Below are 16000 nucleotides of genomic sequence, written 5' to 3'. Positions count from 1 at the left end.
ACGCAATTCCATCCGCAATTCCATCCGCATCTCCACAGGGCCTGCGCCCTACGGGCCACCGCCACCGCCTCTCGGCCCTGACCACGGAGTCGGACCCAGCCCGAAGCGGTCCCCTCTGCCCTGACCGCTGCCTGGCCCCCGCCCTGCGCACCCTGCCTCCAGGGGGCAGTGACGAGCCCCACGGGCAGATGGGCCGGTTTGACTCCGCAACACCCCTCCGCAACCTCCACCAACACACTGCGGCAGCACTCAGCGGCCGGCGAGAGACCGGCACCACAGAGCACCCTCTACCACCGCGTCCTCCGCTGCCCCCAACAGCACTGTTAAGAATCGTTACCCTAGGAAATGGTGTCCCGGGAGGAGACCCACGGAAGCGCACACCAAAGGACGGGAAATCGGTGTCCCTAGGGAGCACTGAGAACCGCTACGTTTTTCAGTGATTCATTTACAGGCGGTTTCCAGCCTTCACCGGGAAGAAGCAGACCTCCGCCCTATCTTCGACATTATTCGTCGCCGGGCCGCGGACCAGCGTTCGCGGCACAGCGTGCAGCTCCATCCCAGTCTCCCCGAACTTAGCCCCAACCCCGCACGGACAAAGCCCGACGCCTCGCATCCCGCAGAGCGGCACCAGCCGCAGCCTCTCCCCGCGCTGCGGGAGGCCGGCGCCGCTTCCACCCGGGTAGGCGGGATGGTCTCTCGGCCTCCTGGCCGAAAGCGCCAGCATCCGCTGAAAGGGCTACACTGCGGCTGCAGCCCCAGCGCCGCTAATGCGTTTTCGCATGAAAGTTTAATGTGCGCACCTGCGCGTATTTCGGCTCGCTTTCCCGCATCAGTTCCCACTCATCAGCCCAGTCGGCTGGAAAAAGCGGCCAAAGAGCTTAGTCACCACTCGAAGGGGGCCGCGTTCAGAACGGCAACGGATGAGGGTCCCTCTGTCCCACGGCCGCCCGCTCCCCGACAGCTCCCGGCCGCGCCTTACCGGCGATGCGCAGCACGGCCCTCTCGGCGGGGTCCAGCACGGAGCCGCCCTGGATCTTCCGCTTGGACCGCTCGTGTTTGGGCAGGTTCCAGGGCAGTGTGTCCCCCGGCGCCGGCGACACCGTCCCCGACCTCTGGCTGAAATCATCCTCATCGGAGAAATCGGCAGAGGACGACATGGAACATCGGTAGGACGCGTTGCCGGAGCTCTGCACGGAGAAAAAGACAAGACAGGATGCGTGGGGAGCGGCTTGGGACGCGGGGCTGCCGCTAGCACGGAAAAGGAGAGTAGGGAAGAAGAGGGACACCGCTCACCATTGCCGTGATTTTAGTGGGGCAAAGGGGTGCGTGTGTGGAACGCCGAGTGTGGTCCTCCGAAAAACAGCCGGTCTTTAGTGGGAGTGCATTTGGAAGGATGTATGGGCAGAGCCGTGGCCTGCGGCTGGGCAACGAGCTCGCCAATGAGCCTCCCACTTCCCCAACAATAACCCAGCAACAACAACAGCCCAAAAAAAAAAAACCCAACCTTCCGGGCTACAAATCTATAGCGTTTGGCTCCCCCGCCAGGACAAGAGAAAAATTTGCCATCACCAAGCCGCTGGAGAAACCGTTCATGAGTCAGTCCTCCTCTGAGAAAGACCCCGGCCCGCAAGCAGCCCGCGCCTGGCTCTTTGTTACGGCTCCGGCGGCCCCACGCCAGGTCTCCTCCTTCTGCCCCGCTCCCCCGAGAGCAGCCCAGAGCCGAGAGAAGGGAGGAGGAGATAGGAATTCTCAGAGCATCCCCAGGTACCAGGCCACGAAAAGGCGGCTTTCGGTCATGCCTTGCAAAGACAGCTTCGGCAAACATCTTGCCTTATAGACTGTCTCAACGGCCAGACTTCCCAGCGCCCCAGAAAAGAGCTCTTCCAGAAATGTAAATAAGCACTGATGCAGCACAGGGACAGGGCTGCTGCCATTTCGAGCTTTCTTGTTTAGGGTGAAGTGGGAAACGGAGATGTCTGAATGATAAAATTTCAACAGCGAAATTTAGGATACGACACAGACACAGATTACCAGGGCACGACGTGGAGCAAAGTGCTGTTTCTCTTCCTCCTCATTTTCTGATTGATTTGTGGTTTCTGCAGGGCACTGTGCTAGCAAATGATGGGTTTGATTTGTCATTTGGTGCACCAGATACTGTGACAGTCTTTCAAAAGTGTAACCTGATGCTGGTTCAAGCATGATGTTAATTTTTAAAGCTATGCTATTCCTAACTGGGAGACGTCTAGTATCTTTTGTTGTGCAGAGACAACCAACAACCCCCACTCAGCCCATCCAGATTTTGTATGCCAAAACAGCTATTATTTTAGGCTTGTCTTAAAGTCTTTTGTGTGTGGGTGGGTGGGTGAGTGGGTGGGTTTGGGTTTTGGTGGGGTTTGTTTCCTTGTTTTTTTAGGGCCTTAAAATGTACCTTTACTTACAGGAGAAATCTGTATTGACTGAAATCTGACAGAATTTATTGTTGTCTGAATATTTTTAGTTCTCATGGGGTGGACAAGTAAATTGTTGTTATTATATTGAGTGGTATGTTACCCATTTGCAAACTCAAAACCTGCACAAGCCAGCACAACAATGTGATGCACTCTTTGCTATGCATGAAACTGCCAATAATACACGGTTATATAATCTGCTAAGCAAGAAGGGATCTCTTAATAGTGGCTGTACCCCCTGACCTCTTTCACTTCTATCCCAATTCTCTTTCCTCCTCCTCCAGTACTTCACAGTGAAGTTTGAAAGGAGAGAGGGAAGGAACAAATACATAAAACAAATTAATTAATTCTTGATCACTGTATTGTGATGTGGAGAGAGCAAGAGGTTAAGTGTGGAAAAACAGAAACATCAGATGTCTGATCCCAGCTCTGCTTGCCTTCATCATTAGTTCTAGTGCTGGCAATATTTTGCTGACAGTTTCTATAATAAGCAAAAACTCTCTGCAGGATGTCATAAAGCAGGAGGATAGTCACATATAGGTGTCTTCCTGATGGGAGCTGGAAGTTGCACAGGTTGCTGTGGTCTAGAGGGAACTTTGCTGTACTGGGTAGGTCTTACAGGACCTGCTTAGTCAGGGATTAGGGGTTTTGTGGCCAGTCCTTAGCTACAGATTTTGCTTTAAAAGAGAAAGTGTTCCCTTTAATCCTAGCTCCAAACATTCTGCTTTGGGCCTGTGTCTTCTGCTAGCTGCTCAGAAACCCATTATATCTTCTGACCACACAGACCCATGGAGACAGACTTTTCAATTTCTTAATTTCTAGTTTATAATATGAAAATTAGGAAGAACCCTGATGTGGTGCTGAAAGGGTGCTACAGCAACAGTTTGTTAGTATTTATATAGCAGCTAGAACATGGAAGGACAAAGTACAATAGCAGTTGCTATTGAAGCTTTGAAGAAAGATCTCTCAACCCTCAGCTTTATCTTTTTATTCATTAAGATTTCTTTTTCTCAAAAGAGGGCTTAATAGGCTATTCTTATTTTTTGTAACAGCAGGTCTTTCTATAGTTTTTCCTACCCTTGGAAACAAAAGCATTGTTGAGTGATCCACAGCTGAACATATTTTCCATGCTCTCTATTAAGATCTCAGTATTACAGAAAAGGAGACTGTTCAGTCAGCTGTGCTACAGTACTGGAAGATAAGCTCTGTTAGAAGGCCCCACTCCTTTATTTTTGAGACATAAAACTGCACATGTAATGGTAGATCAGTCTTTGGCATCTATGTATATTGCAACTAGCTATCCTCCTTTAAATCATTCTTCTGCCATACTTAATGCTTACATTAGATGAACAAAATAGATGAACACCACCCACTTCAACATTTTAACTCCTCAGAGATCATGTTACTTCATTTTCAGAACAAGGTAGGAACCTCAGATTTTTTTGTGCTAGCAAATTCTAGTAAACTTTTATCTACGAAATGCCAACTTGTAAATTAATTGCAGTCTTTTTTTAGTCAATGTGGAGATACTTCCAAGTGATGTGTACAGAAAGCTATTGAGCAGTTAAGTACTTCTAAGAATCTCAACTTTGAAATTCCAAAGACATTTATCATGAACTGAACAACTGCTTTGCGTCAGTAAATTAATAGCTTTGATAAGATGCTTTCTCCGTTTGTGCAGCCACGTTTTACAACATACTTACAGCTTATCCCACTGGATTGTTTGTTTCTAGCAAACACATTTTCCATGCCTTAGCTGTAAATCTCAGGTAAGCATTCCACGATTACAGCAACATATTAACTGATTTTAAAAATACAAAATAATGCAGAGCATCTGCACTATCCAGAAAAGTGTTCCCAGCCAACTAGGACAGGATGCAAGGAAAAAAAATCAGTAATATTCTGTTAAAATCTGTAAGGTAGTTCTATATTTTTCTATATAGCACATTGTATGCAAGTGAAAATCAACTGCTGATAATACATAAGACTTTTTCGGGTTACATGAGTGATGCGTATTTTATAGTTAGTAAAATATTGATCAGACACATCCTTACTCAGCCTGCTGTGGGATTTAGGCAGGGCTTGACCCTTCTTAGCTTTCAGGCCCATAAGGTCACAGCCCAGATGCTGTAGCTGCTTATTCTATGCCTCTGATTATGCATTCCCTCTGCTCATTAGCCTAAAGACGTCTCTGCAGCCTCCATTGTTGATCAGCAGGAACTGTTGCATTTGCATAACAGTAATGCATGCAACAGCTTGTGCACTGAAGCCCGTTGGTCATAGAGAAGTAAATCTATGTGGAGTTTTCTTTGCATTCCAAGTACAGGATTAAACTGAACGCATCCTTTCACCGCCCGTACCACAGGGGGGTGCAAACAGCACAGGGAGTCCTCCTCACTGCTGTGTCTCGGGAGGCAAAGTGCTCAAAGCAAGCCTTTAGGAGAGCAAAACTAATTTCTGGCAGTGCCCAGGGTTTTTTCTGTAATCAAGTGGTTTGCAGCAGCCGCCTGAGTGTAAGGCTTGCTACTTACTGTGCTATAAAAGTCAGCTGGTTTCCAGTAATGGGGATGATTTCAAAGAAGTATATTTCTTGTCAGAGGGATTTGGCCAAGTACCAAGGCATGATTTACTTTGAGGAAGAAAAGAATTGTTTGTCATAGGTGAGGCACTGCGGAAGATCAGGTGGAAACTCGATGGAAGATGGTGTAGCTGGAAAACAGTATAAGGTAACAAATACCACCATATATTAGATAGGCCACCTCTAAATAGGATCTGATAACTTCAAGAACACTAGTGGGTTTTGCACTGTCATTCCTTGAGGTGGAAGCATTAGCAGACGTCAGGTTTTAAACTCAGTCAGACAATCCAGCTGGCAAAAGCTATTTAAATGCTGATACCAAATTATCATCATATTGCAAAAATTCCCCAGCTTTATGACACATTAGAGATTGTGCTAGCCAACTGAATTATAATCATATACCTTGGACATTCTCATCTTCTCTTTGAGAAGATTTTTCCACTGCAATGAGTTTCACGCTGGTCTTTAGAAGCTGTTGGGAAGTACAGGTCAACATTGACTGAAATTTAATTTTCAGTTTAGTTATGAGTTATTTATATTTCATTTATAGGAGACTATCTCAGAATTCCTGGAATACATTTTCTTTCATTATGATCACTGTGCACAATGAATAAATTTGAACAGAAATTAAATGTCTGAATTATGGTTTTACTGAGAGTGTTTCAACAAAATTCCTCCTAATTTAGTATAATTTGGAGTATTAGTTGAGTGTAACAAGCTATTTCTGTCCTTTAACATCCCAAACTGAACGATATTAAAGTAGATCAACTTTTAAAGTAAAATAACTTAATAAATTTAAGACAAAATCTAGGGCAACTGAATGTTCCCATTAGTAAATCTTTGCCACTTTAACCTGATTAGATGATAATGCAATGCTGAATACAAAACCTCCAATGTATGTAATCAGGCTATGTAAATCCCTTAGGACTGCATGTTGTCAGAAAGGATCAAAACTCAAAGCAGACACGCAAATGAAAGCACAAACAAGAACAATGTAAAATCAACTATGCTAAGCCTAGAAAAAAAAATAAACACCAGCAGAGGCACAGCCACATTAATAAATATTTTTCTTTGGCTCTGCACCAGTCATTTAAAAGACCATCCATAGCTGAACATACCTACATTATCAGGATATACAGAGATAGCTACCATAGATAATGACAGAGTTTATTGGTCTGCATTTAGTGTCATAAAGCAATAAGCAGAAAGCTGGAAGGCAAATACACTAAATCTGAAACTTCTAAGCATCAAGGGTCTTACTCCATGTGAAACAATCTTTTTTAACAGGTATGCTTTTTAAAAACCAAGAAGAATTTAAATTCTTTCTTGCTAAAGGTAGGAGAAGATGGGAAATCAGTGTTTATCACATGCATTTTTGAGTCTGTCATATTTACATGAGGAAACTGTGATGCTTTCGCAGGCTTTCAAAAGGAGATGGGATCTTTTCTGGATGCTAGTAGGTCAATCATGACTATTCTCCTATTTTGAAAATAACCTTACAGTGGCATCTTTTATGGAAGAAATAGGTTCTTTGAGGACACAAAATTCAAAATGGGTAAAAGGCTAGATCAATGTAGGTACTTGGACATTGCAATACAGTTTTGCAACATCAAACTGTGCTTACTGCATAGCCATCTACTTGCACATCTGAAGCTGACATGATGCAAAACAGTTTTTTGGCAGGAACTAAGTAGTAAGGGAAACCTGGTCACCCAGGATGATGCAGCATCTCATTCTTCGGGGACACAAGACACCCCAAAGCTTCTCCTGAAATTGGATATCTATCCTCTTGTAACTATTTTTTTTTGAACCATGAAAGAATTAAATCAGCTGTTTGCCTTGAAATCCAGACTCACACTCTAATCTCCCAGCCCCCAGCCAGAAGCATACTCTGCAACAACCTACTGGTTGTGGAAGTGGTCTTAAGGATGTCTTGGTGTGAATCAGGAAAGAGGATGAGGGAAGAGGAGCACTCTGTGTAAGAGCACACAAGGCTCTCTCTGGGAAGAAGGAAGTGCTGGGTTCTGATCCCTGCTCTGGTAACTTCTTATACATTCTGCTTTAAGCAGTAATTGGGTAAAATATTGAAGTAGTCCTTGAATGAGACAAGTGCCACAGAGGCAACAGAAGCCACAATGCAACTCATGTACCAATTCTGCAGAGATACATCAATTTTAAGTACTTATCAGTATATGAAGTAATACCAACTTCCAGTAGCTAAAAAAAAGGCAGTTAGTGAATATTACACGACAAGTAGAGTTTCTGTTTCATTTACTTTATATATCAGTGTTCTCTTTCAGGAGCAGAAAGTTGAGTGATGCTCCACATTTGTAACTCCCTGTTAACTGAGAAATGAGCTGCGGGATCAGATATTGTCAAGATAACCTCCACAGATCTCAGCTATGTCTACCATGGAAGACAGACATCATAAGAGAAAAATAAGGCATTTGAAGTAATTTGCTGTGTAAGGAAAACCTGTTCCTTGTCTTTACTTTGTCAAGTGAATACACTGAAAAGCAAGGGATACTTCAGTCAGTGTAACCATGACCTGTATATAAGTGGAATCAAGTAACATTCATCTTAAACTAACCACTTTGTGGCAAAGCCATTAGTTCTCATGAAAAGTTGCTTATTCAAACTGAGCTAACAAAAATGTGCATTGTTTTTGAATGTCACTTCAAAATTAATACTATCATCAACATGACAGCCTTGAGGTGTTACATATTTAATTCATGCCTTTATTCTTCACCTATTTCCTCCTTTTAGTTTATCACTATGAACTGCAGGATTTAATCTTGTAATAGCTTACCTATATTACAGAAGCTAACAGGTACTAATTTTTGGTTTTTGTAACAAGGCCACATTTGAATTAATCAGCTAAAATCTCTTCAATCTATCTAACTAAAATCTCTTCAGTTGGCACCCACTAAACAGAGCCACCATCACAGCAAATCCTACCCTTGCAGCTCTTACCTCTGCTCTCAGGACATCCCCCCATCCCCGCCAAGGAGCTGAGCAGGATCCTTCCAGCTTGGAGATACAGAGGCAAAATTAATCTTTCCAAAAATAGCTACCCACTGTGGTTGTGGGCTGATGGAGTGCAGGGGAGGACAGGCACTAGACCTGACAGGAGACCGTTTCTTTTATGCTCTCCATGACTTACTCCACAGTGCTTAGCCAACAAGAGGAAGAAGCTATAAGCTCTGAATATAGAGAGGACAAACACCGGAACTGGAACGCTGGAGGAAAGGACTGAAGAAATACACTGGGACTGACAGCCTGAGGGACAAACACAGAGACTGGCAGAGTTTGGGAGATGCAGCTGGAAAGCTTTCAAGAGAGCAGCAGACCCTGTGGATAAAGACTAGAGGAGAAATGGACCTGCAAAGTAACAGCTGGGACTAGTAACTGTCAATAGCAGAGAGAACATATCAGGGGAGAGCTACGGATCTGACACGCTGGCATGAAACTGTTATTGCTTCAGTGAAAAGGTCCGAACAAAGTAGTCTGATGAAATAGGAGGGCATGAACTCTGTGTAAGGAAAAGTGCCCTGAGAAGAGAGACAAGAGCTAAGGAAGGTATGCATCGATTATGCAACCAGAAACCACCGGGAGACATAAAAATCAAAGATACTGGTTGAACAACTGCCTCAGAGCGACAAGATGACTGACCAGGTGAGCCCAGGCAGGGCTGTCAAGGGGTATAACCTGAAGGAGCAATACAAGGACTGACAAAATGAGAGAAGGGCTGAAGTCAGCAGAAAAGTGAGGGCTGGGCAGCAAGGAAGGAGCCAGCAGTGGGGCAGAAGTAAGTCAGGAGCAGGCTGGAGGAGACAGGACAAAAAGAGCCATGCTTGGGAAGAATAAGCACAAGAAAGGAATCTGGTAGAAAGTGGGTATCTCACCCAAACTCTGGCCATTAACAAACAGCTGAAAGTTTCCCCTGTGTTACTGATTCATATGGAGGAAACAAGGATCATCAGTCTCTTCCTGAAATCCAATAGTAGAATTTTCTGTATTAACAGTTCCAGTGTCCAAACCTGCTGATGGGCCACACAACAAAGCTTTGTTTTCAAGTTTACTTTTTTAACAACAGTAGGAAATTAAACACGAGTTTGTTATTAAAATACTTTTCTTAAGGTTGCAAAGTCAAGGACTAAGATGTTACCCAATCCCAGATTCAAGGTACACCATGCAGATATAGTGTTGTGATTATATACTGTTACATCCCCAGGGTCCTACTGTTACTTAGTACAAATGATGGGTAACATTCACTCCATAAACAATTGTTCAATATTTCATTTTGTCATCCTCTGTTCAGTGGGCAGCCCCAGACCTTAACTTACTTCACACTTTTCAAATGCTGGTGTGAAGAAGACATTTTCATAGGCTGCTTTCTGATGCTTATCAGTATAGTAGTATCTGACTACTTCACAAATACCAATAATCTTTCCCATTACACAAGATGTAAACTGAAATGAGGAGGTGAGTTTTGTTACCTAGGTAAAATGGAAATTTCAGGGATCAGATTTTTAAGAGTTATTAGAATTATGTATCAGTAATACTCAGACCACAGCATAGCATAGCTGGAGTTCAGTGGTAAATGGTAGCTTGTGCCTGCCCTTCAATCTCCAAGGCAGTACTCACTGCTTCTTAAAGAAATAAGGGATCCTCTTTCCCTACAATTTCCCTTTTGATTCATTTAAACACTTTACAACTTCTGCAGCAGAACTCCTACACATAAGAGTCATGCTAAGAGCACTTCCATTCTGTGATGGATACAGAGTACATCCTGTGAAAAAAACAGTAAGCCATCATACAGTTAAAGTCTATAGACAACACAGATGCATAACTGACTGAATTAACGCTGCATGCGTAACCTCCAGTGCTTCCTAACATCTGAATACTTGTCTTTGCCAAACTATTCTTACAGCATAATACCCATGTGTAATGTTATTTATAAATACAAATGGATAAGGGAGTCCCTTGCTATATAAAGATGTACTGTTTACGTTCCACAGTCGGATGTTACACAATGCAACTAAAGTGACTCTCGTGGCAGAGAAGGAAAAGGAAACATCTGCATTTAGACTCTCTAATTGCTATGCATCTGTGGGACAATTATTGGTCATTTTGAATTCTGCAAACACCATCATAGCAAAATCAGAGCTGATTAATCTTTACAAAAAACTTGCCTTCAGCTACTTTACAGAATTTACTATTTATAGTTTATTACCATAAACCATTTTTTTCATACAGTTAAGACCCTTAGCACATTTTATCAGCTTAGGTTTATATTGCTACCTCTCAAGGAGGGACACTGAGATTATTTAAAAAAAAAAATAAAATCTCAACAGTTAAAAATTTAATTTCTTAGTAAGGCTACACTGCATACCTGTAGTGTAATATTATCAGTGAAACAAAAATCCTATTTAATACAGTTAATGGCAAAATAGCAGTGCAAAAAAAAAAATAAATCCTAATAGACATTTTTCAAGCCAGAGTTTTACAGCTCTGTTCCTTTGGTACAACAGTTAAAGAACATTTTCACTCCTTCATTTCTAATTTACTAGCAAGATAGCTCCAGTTTCAAGGGCCAAGGGTGCACTTTAACCCTTTTTCAACACTTAAATGAAAGACAGCCAAGCTGGTTTAAGCTCTCATACTGTTTCCAGTAAAGAAGCATTGGCCCTGGGAATGAAAACTAACACAGCCCAAATAAAAATGCATGGAATCAGCTTGCTTATCAAGACAAAATCTGCTATATTAGAGGGCTTTGCCTGCAGGTGTAGGATAATTTGAGACTATATAGGAAAATAACAGATTTGATGCTATTTTCAACCAGACAAGTATAAATTTAAGTAGACTCAAGCATGATCTGCCACATACGGAACAATTAGTTCAAATTACCATAACACTCCAAATAAAAGCTAGCATGAATTCAGTTAAAGTGCTCTAAATGTGAATTTGTACTCTTACTGTTTTTACATACATGTAATCAATAATTATTAGCACCAGTGAAATTAACTGTTTCTTTCGCACTATGCTTAATAGCTGTAACAATTAATCCATGGGGAAAAAAAATCACTAGAAGACAACAACTATTTTGTAATCTCAGATCTCATTCTTAACATGTTGTCACTGTGTTTTAATAAAAAAGAATTTTAAAGTTGTAGAGACAACCTCCCTGGCCCAGTGAAGCTTACGGCAATACATCTTTAAGAAATCCCTTCAAAACTTTGAACTGGCTAGGATCTGGGCAAAGGAGTGGAAGAAACAGGCAACTGCTACAATGCTATGTATGAGCTGCAGGGTGGAGAGGGGAAAACAGGTAAGAGGAAATTTGGAGCAGGCAGCAAGGGAGGAAGTCACAGAAGCCATCAGTAAAGAAGGAAAATAAAGTCTGTGCAAAACTGTTAATGAAGAATTTGTCAGTGAGAAGTTATGTGCTGTAAGAAAAGCAATAAAGCACACAATTCCAATAAATAAATGTAAAGAGCCTCTTGGCAGGTGTGTATGTTTGGAAAGAGGTATCTTTAAAGTCAACCTAAAGGCCACTGAAGGGTTTTTCTTTATTTCAAAGATGACTGGACTTAGCATTTATAGACAAATTTGCAAAGATCCTATACACTAAAATAGGTTGTTTGAGGTATTTTAAAAAATGTTTAAGATGGTTAGATCTTTAAATCTTGATAAAAATATTACAAATCAATCACCTAATAAACTCAGGTGCTTCTCAAAATCCCCATCAATATCCTTTAGCTCTTAAATAACAAAATGCAGTCCTTGTTTCCCTTTTTATATTCATTCGCATGTTCCCTGCATTTCTCATTGTGGCCGTGCTTAAATTATCCTGAGAGAGGGCACGTGTGAGTGTGTGTCTGTTCATAGAGAGTCTGGTATAGCTCACAGCTTTATCATACATTTTGAGAATATTAATATAATATTAATAAAACTGAGGAGGGTGAAAGATAATAATGATAATGTTTTACATGTTTGCTTCTAAATGTGCAGGAGACACAATCCAACACAAGTAGATTTTTCCAAAAGAAAGAAACCATGAAAGCAATCTATAGATTAAACAGCCAATGCTTAGAATTAACACAGTCTTCTGTAGGATGATGAGTAATTTTTGTAAGTCATCTGTATTAGCTCATTTGGTACACCACAGTATTGGAAAACTAGTAAACAACTCCAAAGTAGGAATAAGTGGAAATTAACAAAAGGAAATGGCAATTATTTAATGAAACGTAGTAAAAACTCCTAAAAAGCCCTGTAGAACAACCTCATCAACATACAAATATTCATAAGTTAAGTATCAACTAATACTGAGACTACTTCTGTAAATAATTTTTTAAAAAATCTCCCAAGTGCTCTTCTTGCAGATTTGTAATACTGGTTTTCTGCTAAGTTTTAAGGCCTAACCACCTTAAAGCAAAAACCAGGATAGCTGAATAAGACCACAGATGGAATAGATCATGGTTTTATGTGCATTAGAAACTAATTAACTTTGTTTTCAAGCTTGCATCTTTACAGTGCAAGCTTCACTTCAGTCATGGGAGTTGTCTCAGTGAAGCCAAATTAAGCTGCTCACATCAGTAGATTTTTCACATGTCCTCCCAGAAATCTGATCTCCCTCTTGGTTCCCTTCTACTGACTTGTAGCAATGCTGCACCCACCCCGAAGGAGATAAATAGCTTCAGCAAAAAACATAATAATTAAACCAGTCAAAATAATTAAGAACAGGTTCATTAGGAGACACTATGAGCAGCAGTGTTTCTGAGAGCATTGTGTGTCATCAGTTTACTCTTTGTAGGCTACTTCAGAGATACATTTTTTTAACACTTTTCTCTAAATAATAACCTAAACAATTACAACAGTGCTGGGGCAAAACAAACAAGTTTGGATGGCTTTGGAGTAGAACCTGGTATTTCAAATCTCAAAGTGAAGGAACTATGTTTATTTATGGCCCAGTCTCTGTGGTCTATCTGCTGCACGTCTTACAGTGATCCCAACAAAAGCAAGCGCAGATTTTGGTAGTACATCTCATTATCTTAAATAATCCTTGATGGCTGAGTAAGTCAGTAAGTCAGGAGCCCTCCAAAGTGGAAGTGTAAAAAGATGCTGCTTTAACAGCATCTCCTTTCAATTATTTGGACACAGCAATGAAATGAGAATTTGGTAGAGTTATTTATATGACTGATGCCACAATTCAGGGGACGGATTATGCCTACACAACGCAAGGCCATCTTTTGCTTCCAGGCCAGCAAAGGAAAAAAAAAATTAATAATTAGCAAAGTTTTATACTTTTGCTTGAGAACATACCACTATTTAAAATATAACTAACATTTGCAAAATGCTTGCAATAAATCCCCTCAGTTTAACATTTGCCCTGGAGGAGTATTGCTAGCCAGCAGAAAGTTCACTATGGGAGACTTTTGCACACCCTCAAAAAATGTAACTATCAACACAGAATCAGCTCGTCAACTCTTTTCAAAAGAGTGATACGTAACAGTCTTGACTTGTATGAAGTCATGCTAATTTGAATAACACAGTTCTGTTTCTTCTCAAAAGTTCTCTTCTGTTAAAAAATTCAAAGCACGCTTCAGTAACTGGTGTCTGTACTCCTCTTGGTGTGAAGTTGATGTAAAACTACCATCTGTAGAGAATGGCAGCACAAATAGTACAGTCCCCAATGAGAGGGTGACCTGCAGGGCACAAGATGTAACAATGTGCCATAAAAGGGGTAAGTTACACATCATTATGTTGATGTTGCACTGCAGCAAAATGAAAAAATTAAGCAAAAATAGCTATGAACTGTGTCTGGTACAGTTCAGTATCAGAATGAAATGTACTTAATGTCTCCATTAATGACCTAGAAGGTGTAAAAATAAAAAAAGCAATTTTCAGAGAAAACTAATGTTCCAGCTGTGCAAACAGCAGCTCATAAGCTCATATAGATTTTCAAGGGGAGCAATTACTGTCTTCAGCAGGATTGCTCTGTTACACACAATCACACCTAATTTAGTTCTGACAAGATTAGGGACAATACAGGAAAGATCTCAGATTGCTACACAGGAAGTGAGAAATAATCCAAGCAAATTCAGATAATTTTTATATCCATGACTAGGAAACTGCAAAACAAGATTCAGGCACAACAAAACCAATCAAACACAAAATAATCTAAATTAGCAGCAATAAATAAAATTTAAAAACCTTAGTATATAGCCAATAAAACTTCAAATTAAATTTCTGAAATCTTTTAAGTATGACAGCAGGAATATGGCAGCAAAACAGGCGAACATGTTTTAGGATTGATGACTCAAGCATTTCCTGAAGCAAAGAAAAATCTTTCTGTAAGGCTGTTTTGTAGTTACTTTGGAAATAGCCATTCTTCCACTTCAGAAAATAGAGACAAAAAATTCCAAGTAGGAAAAATAACAAAAATGATCAGAACTTTTTTGTAAGGAGAAATTATGTCTTCTAGATAGCAGACACCATCCATTATTTTTTCAAGTGGTGACTAAGCAGACTATGACTGTAGCTGCCTGCAAGGATTTCCGTAATGTAAACATCAAGACAACAAATGATTTATTTAAAGTGGTTCAAGTGGGCAGAGCTAGGAATAACAGGAAAAAATAATGGAAAGAAATTATGCAGACTGACAATTGCATTTCTGGCACTGAATCATGTACGACTGTACGAAGATAAAGGCCAAAAGTCTCTCATCCTCAAGACATTTTGATTATGTGGAATGAAGCTGCAACAAACTGTGAGATGGATGACATGATGACTGTGTGGAACTTCAAAATGCTGTAGTGATTTGTCATGGCATGAACCTTACTCACCCTGTCTGTCACCATTGTGTTAATACATTCAGAATAATTTACAATGTCCATGAGAAATTAAATTGGTCACTTATGTTTTCTGGATCTTAGTCTAATAAAGATAATGATTTATGCTTTCTTGTAGAAATGTGAGTTCGTTAAGGCTGTAGAACAAAAGCCTATCAAAAGAACTATGAAGGTGCATAAAAGATACACTTTTGCAAAAGCAATTTCAAGATAGTGACATAATGGTGACAGCACTATAAAAAGTTTTCTCTAAATCTGGGATTTATTATTTTTTCAGTGGTAGGTCTTGTCAGATGCAGTACCGACCCAGGAAATGATGGGAAGTGAAGTTATACAGTGACACTGCACATTTTCTATTTTTATACTTTTTTTTTCCTTTGCTTGTCCTGAAGTCCCTGATGGATTACTGACTTTGGGGAAAAGCAGAGCTTTGTTAACCTCACTATTCCATTCTTAGAAAGCCTCTTTTGCCACTTACACCATTTCCACAGTTTTAGCTACTTAATTCAGCACCACTCATGCTGTTTTTCCCATGCTGGTAATCACTAGCAGTTGGTAACAGCCTCATCAGTTACAAGCAGGCTTATGCTCAGTATAGGCCTACCATGGAAAAAATAAGAACAGTCAAACAAAAAGTGTAATTGAAAGAACAGCAGTGGAATGGAAAACAATAAAGGAGATGATGGAAGACATGAAGGAAGGAATAAAAGCAGACCAGAAGCAAGCAATGAACAGAGAAGAGCCTGGTGAAAAGCTGGAGACCTAATAAGAGTAGAAGAGTAGTCTAGAAATCAGGGATAGGGTGGGAGTGAAAGGGAGATCACAGAATCAGAATCACAGAAGAAAGGAAGACCAGGTCTGTTTTTAAAAAAGCAGAACTAAAGCACAGAAACAGCTGCAGAATAAAACAAATTAATAAATAGAATCATGACAGACCAGAGGAAATTAGGCAGTAGTGAAGTAATAGCTGACAAATTAAATGTATTGGCTAAAAGGTAAACATTTCTGGCATTTGTTGGCAACTCTGGCTTTCTTTCTTTTCTTTGCACAAGTTTCTTGCTCTCGGGCAATGTACTTCCATGATGGAATGCTCTTTCTCAAATTACTTTCACAGCTCAGTG

The 16000-nt window shown here is 40.8% G+C and overlaps 1 protein-coding gene across 2 annotated transcripts in view; it reads right to left on the bottom strand.

Annotated features, from left to right (window-relative positions):
* DST (dystonin) overlaps positions 1-16000 on the bottom strand; it is a 289395-nt gene that overhangs the window by 256042 nt on the left and 17353 nt on the right. For both annotated transcript variants that reach the window (XM_054179938.1, XM_054179939.1), the window contains exon 4: positions 980-1187. In XM_054179938.1, the coding sequence (XP_054035913.1) occupies positions 980-1187 (208 nt within the window). The remainder of the gene's footprint in view (positions 1-979; positions 1188-16000) is intronic.

The sequence above is a fragment of the Dryobates pubescens genome, chromosome 3 (genome assembly GCF_014839835.1).
Source record: "Dryobates pubescens isolate bDryPub1 chromosome 3, bDryPub1.pri, whole genome shotgun sequence".
NCBI classification, from domain to species: domain Eukaryota; kingdom Metazoa; phylum Chordata; class Aves; order Piciformes; family Picidae; genus Dryobates; species Dryobates pubescens.
This window is presented reverse-complemented; position numbering and strand designations above follow the sequence as displayed.